This window comes from Triticum dicoccoides, chromosome 2B (assembly GCF_002162155.2).
Source record: "Triticum dicoccoides isolate Atlit2015 ecotype Zavitan chromosome 2B, WEW_v2.0, whole genome shotgun sequence".
NCBI classification, from domain to species: Eukaryota; Viridiplantae; Streptophyta; class Magnoliopsida; order Poales; family Poaceae; genus Triticum; species Triticum dicoccoides.
The window spans coordinates 642,240,983-642,245,138 of record NC_041383.1 but is presented as its reverse complement, the minus strand read 5'-3'; the positions used below and the strand labels follow the sequence as shown (position 1 = coordinate 642,245,138).

Sequence of the window (4,156 nt, the reverse complement as noted above, 5' to 3'; positions counted from 1 at the left end):
TAAGCACATTTGTGCTTTTCACTTTTCGGAGAGGCACGATCGCAAGAATCATAGTTGCGATTCATCGCGGAGTGCAATTGTACATTTCACTTTCTTCACTTTAAGGAGGCATAGAGCACATGTGTACTATTTCACATGGTGCACTTCACGTGAGAAAAGCAGGCAGAAAATAAAAAAAACAAGACAAAAAATCAACAAATCTAGAAAGAAACAAACACAATCCAAAACCCAACATAAAATCCATCCTCAAACAACAACAAATGCTCCCCCGGATGCGCCCAACACGCGACACATGGCGATGGCTGGTCGCATGCCCACATGGGCTCGCTTTAGCTGGTATCCATGGACTACTCACTATGGGCCGGCTCGTGGAATCTTCCATGCGTTTAGAGAAGATGCTACGCGGGTTTTTCCTTTTTCTTTTTTCTTTATCAGTTTTTCTTTTTTTATGTCTGTTTTTTGTTTTTTTACTTTATTTTTCATTGTTTGAGATACATGTTGAATTTTTTTATTACCCATTGGAAAAAATTATATACAGATTGAACATTTTTTAGATACACGTTGAACATTTTTAAATACATGTTGAATGTTGAACATTTGTAAAATGAAATATTTTGTTAAATGCGTGAATATTTTAAATGTCATGAATTGGTTTTAATGGTAAACATTTTTTAAAGAATTATAGATCAATTTTTTACATTTTCATAAAAAAAATTAAGTTTATCATGAACAGATTATAAAATTATAACATTTTTAAATCTCATGGATATATTTTTAAATGCTTGCACATTTTTGAATTTTTTTGCAAACAGATATTTTACAATGCATGAACACTTCCTAATGTGTGTTGAACGTCTTTGAAAATTTTATGTAAATTAAATTTTAAAATAAATATATTAGAACATTTCGAATTTTAAATAAATTTTAAATAAAAAGAAAAAAAAGATTGCTTTAATGTGTCGGGTATACAAGCAGATCGGCCGATGCTTTAAATATTTAAGTTTCCCAGACAGTTAGTTTAGTGAACTAGGAGCTAACCCGCGTGTTGCCGGTTGATAGACTGAAAACATTGATAATTAGGTCGATCGTGAATAATTGTGAGAATTAATTATAATGTGATGACAAATGATTTGACAGCCATGCATGATTTGTTGATGCGAAAGAGTTGCTGAAAAAATATTTTGGGGGTGGTAGATTAATGACATGGCGGATATGTATAGTTTGTTTATGGAAGCATTGCATGCTTAGGAAAAAAAATAGTTAGTGGGTTGCTACTAAGAGATAGGAGCGTCATTGTGGGCGGGCTATGGACCAACCATAGCACTGCTGGGCTAGGCCCATTGGAGTTGGACCGGATGGATTACAGCGGCCGATGGAGAACGGACTGCGCCGAGATTGCCTATTTATTTTCTGTTGGGAATACCCGAGTGTTCGGATCGGGGTCAAATCCAGCCAGCGCCCCCACACAGAAGTCCTCGATCGCGCCGTCTTCCCCCGAACAAACCCCAGCAACAGAAACAAAGAATCTGCTCCGATCCCTGCGACGGCACGCCATCACATCAGCAAACAGTCCGAGCAGGACAAGAGAAGCGGCCATGGGAAGCATCATATGCGCGCGTCGTGCCGCGAAGACAGTGCAGGGCTCTCATGTGTTCAAAATCTCAGGCTACAGCCTGCAACGGGAGCGCCTCGCGGTGTCCAGCAGATCGGCCGTGTTCACCGTCGGAGGCTACGACTGGCAAATTCACTTCTTTCCCGGTGGAGTCATCGATTGCTGCAAAGACTACGTGGCGGCGTACGTCTTCTTAGAGAGCAAGAACAAGGACATCAGCGTGAGGGCATCCTTCCAGCTCAGTCTGGTGGACGTCACTGGGTCTGCGCCGCCGCGTACCTTGACAACAGGGGCAACAGAGCTGAATACCACCGATAAACCATGCGCCGGCCTTCACAAGTTCATGAAAAGAAGTGAGCTAGAAGGGTCGCCTTACCTTCGCGATGATCACCTCACCATCGAGTGCGTCGCAGAGATCGCTAAGGCGCCGCCGCCTTCCGACATTGTGGAGCATCTTGGAAAGTTGTTGCGGGAGAAAGATGGCACCGACGTGGTTCTCGAGGTTGAAGGAGACGCTTTTCCTGCTCACAAGATAGTGCTTGCAATGCGGTCGCCGGTCTTCAAAGCGGAGCTGTATGGTGCGATGAGGCCAACTCCACCACGCGATCCCAAACCGACGTCTGTTTTGTTCGGATTCTGTCCGTTTGAGTAAGGCAATGAGGTCGTGTCCAGGCCTGGGATGCGGTGGCCTTGTGCCCAGCGCGCGACCGCATCCGTTTGCCCCATCCCGTCCGTCAGGGCCTAAAATGCCCATATTTTCATATGAAAACAAGTTTGCACGTCCAAATATTAATTGTTTGAAAATTAAAATAGTTTTACAACCCAATTGAAATTGTATCTAATAAAGATAGTTTTACAACCAAATCAAAATTGTTTTGAATGAACATAAAACGAACCAGTACATATATCGGTTGCCAATATGCTTCCACACGTGCTCAACCAAGTCATTTTGAAGAGCCTTATGAGTGTGCCAATCACGCAGCTCATGATGGAACTGGACAAACTGATCAAACGTGGCCGGTTCTTGGTGCAGGGGCTCAACATTGTCACCTTGAAAATAATGTTGTCCTGAACGATCATATTGTGCATGATCACACGAGCAGTCATCACCTCCCAAAGCTTCCTTTCATCCCATGACAGTGTAGGGTATCGAATGATGCCCCATCGGGATTGAAGCACACCAAAAGCACGTAACACATCCTTTCTAGCACTCTCTTGCATTTGGGCAAATCTCTCTCTTCTCACCTTGGGGCTTCGAGATTGTCTTCACAAAAGTTGACCACTGAGGATACATACCATCAGCTAGATAGTATCCTTTGTTGTACTGGTGGCCGTTGATCTCAAAATTGACAGGTGGGAAGCGGCCTTCTGCAAGCCTCGCGAAGACTGGAGAACGTTGCAGCACGTTGATATCATTGTGAGAACCAGCCATGCCGAAGAAAGAGTGCCATATCCAAAGATCCTGCGATGCCACCGCTTATAATATGACAGTGCACTCGCTGGCATGCACCTTGTACTGGCCCTGCCAAGCAAATGGACAGTTCTTCCACTCCCAGTGCATACAATCTATACTGCCAAGCATGCCTGGAAAGCCTCTAGTTGCGTCGGTCGTCAACAATCTCTCTGTATTAGCGGCAGTTGGCTGCCTCAAGTACTCTGGACCAAACACCTCGATCACAGCCTGGCAGAACTTGTACATTGACATCAGACATGTTGTCTCGCTCATACGCACGTACTCATCCATCAGATCGCCTGGAATTCCATACGCAAGCATGCGGACGGCCACGGTGCATTTCTGGTAAGAGGAGACCCAAGCATGCCAAGGGCATCCGTCTTGCACTTGAAGTATGGGTCATGAGCAACCACTCCCTCTCGGATACGATTGAACACATGCCTTACCATTCGAAAACGGCGACGGAATTTATCCGGCTTGAAGAGTGGTTTGTTGGAAAAGTAATCGGCATAGAGCAGGGTGTGGCCTCTCTCCCTGTTGCGGTTCAGGTTGAGAACACAGCCAGGGACTGACCCCCTGTACCGAGGAAGCTGCCGTTGAATGTGGTCGTGAACGACCAATGCAGCCACCACAAGATCTTCATCATCCGACGACGAATCGTTCGATGAACAAAGAAAGTGGTGGAAGAAAAACTCGTCTCCATTGTCCATACCTTTGTGGGCAAAATGTCAAACACCTTGCGGTCGTGGTGGCGAAGAGGCCGCGATGATCACCTAGACGCAGCAGGGGTGGTTGCCGGCCGGCTACTGGCCGCTCTGCAGCCATCGGAAGCTGCCGCGGCCATCGTGGTACGTCACTGGCGGTCGTGTCTCCTCTGCCATCGGCAAAGACGGCGACGGCCAAACCTCCTCCGATCGACGGCCAAAACTACGGCGAAAGCGCGGGCGTGGTGGCGGCCATGTCTACACATGGTATGCTATGGACGGCCAGGGGCTGCGCGGTGAAGAGGCGGCCCGAGAATAGCGGCGGCGTCGGCGGCGGGGCGGGCGGGAGAGAGAGGGTCGAAGCGTTGGGAGCGGAGGGACTACTAG

The 4,156-nt window shown here is 46.7% G+C and overlaps 1 protein-coding gene across 1 annotated transcript in view; it reads left to right on the top strand.

Annotated features, from left to right (window-relative positions):
• The first annotated feature begins 1,595 nt into the window (after positions 1-1,595).
• The window catches only part of LOC119368174 (BTB/POZ and MATH domain-containing protein 2-like), a 3,489-nt gene continuing 928 nt past the window's right edge, over positions 1,596-4,156 (top strand). Inside the window, exon 1 of the mRNA XM_037633498.1 lies at positions 1,596-2,200. Within this exon, the coding sequence (XP_037489395.1) occupies positions 1,596-2,200 (605 nt within the window). The remainder of the gene's footprint in view (positions 2,201-4,156) is intronic.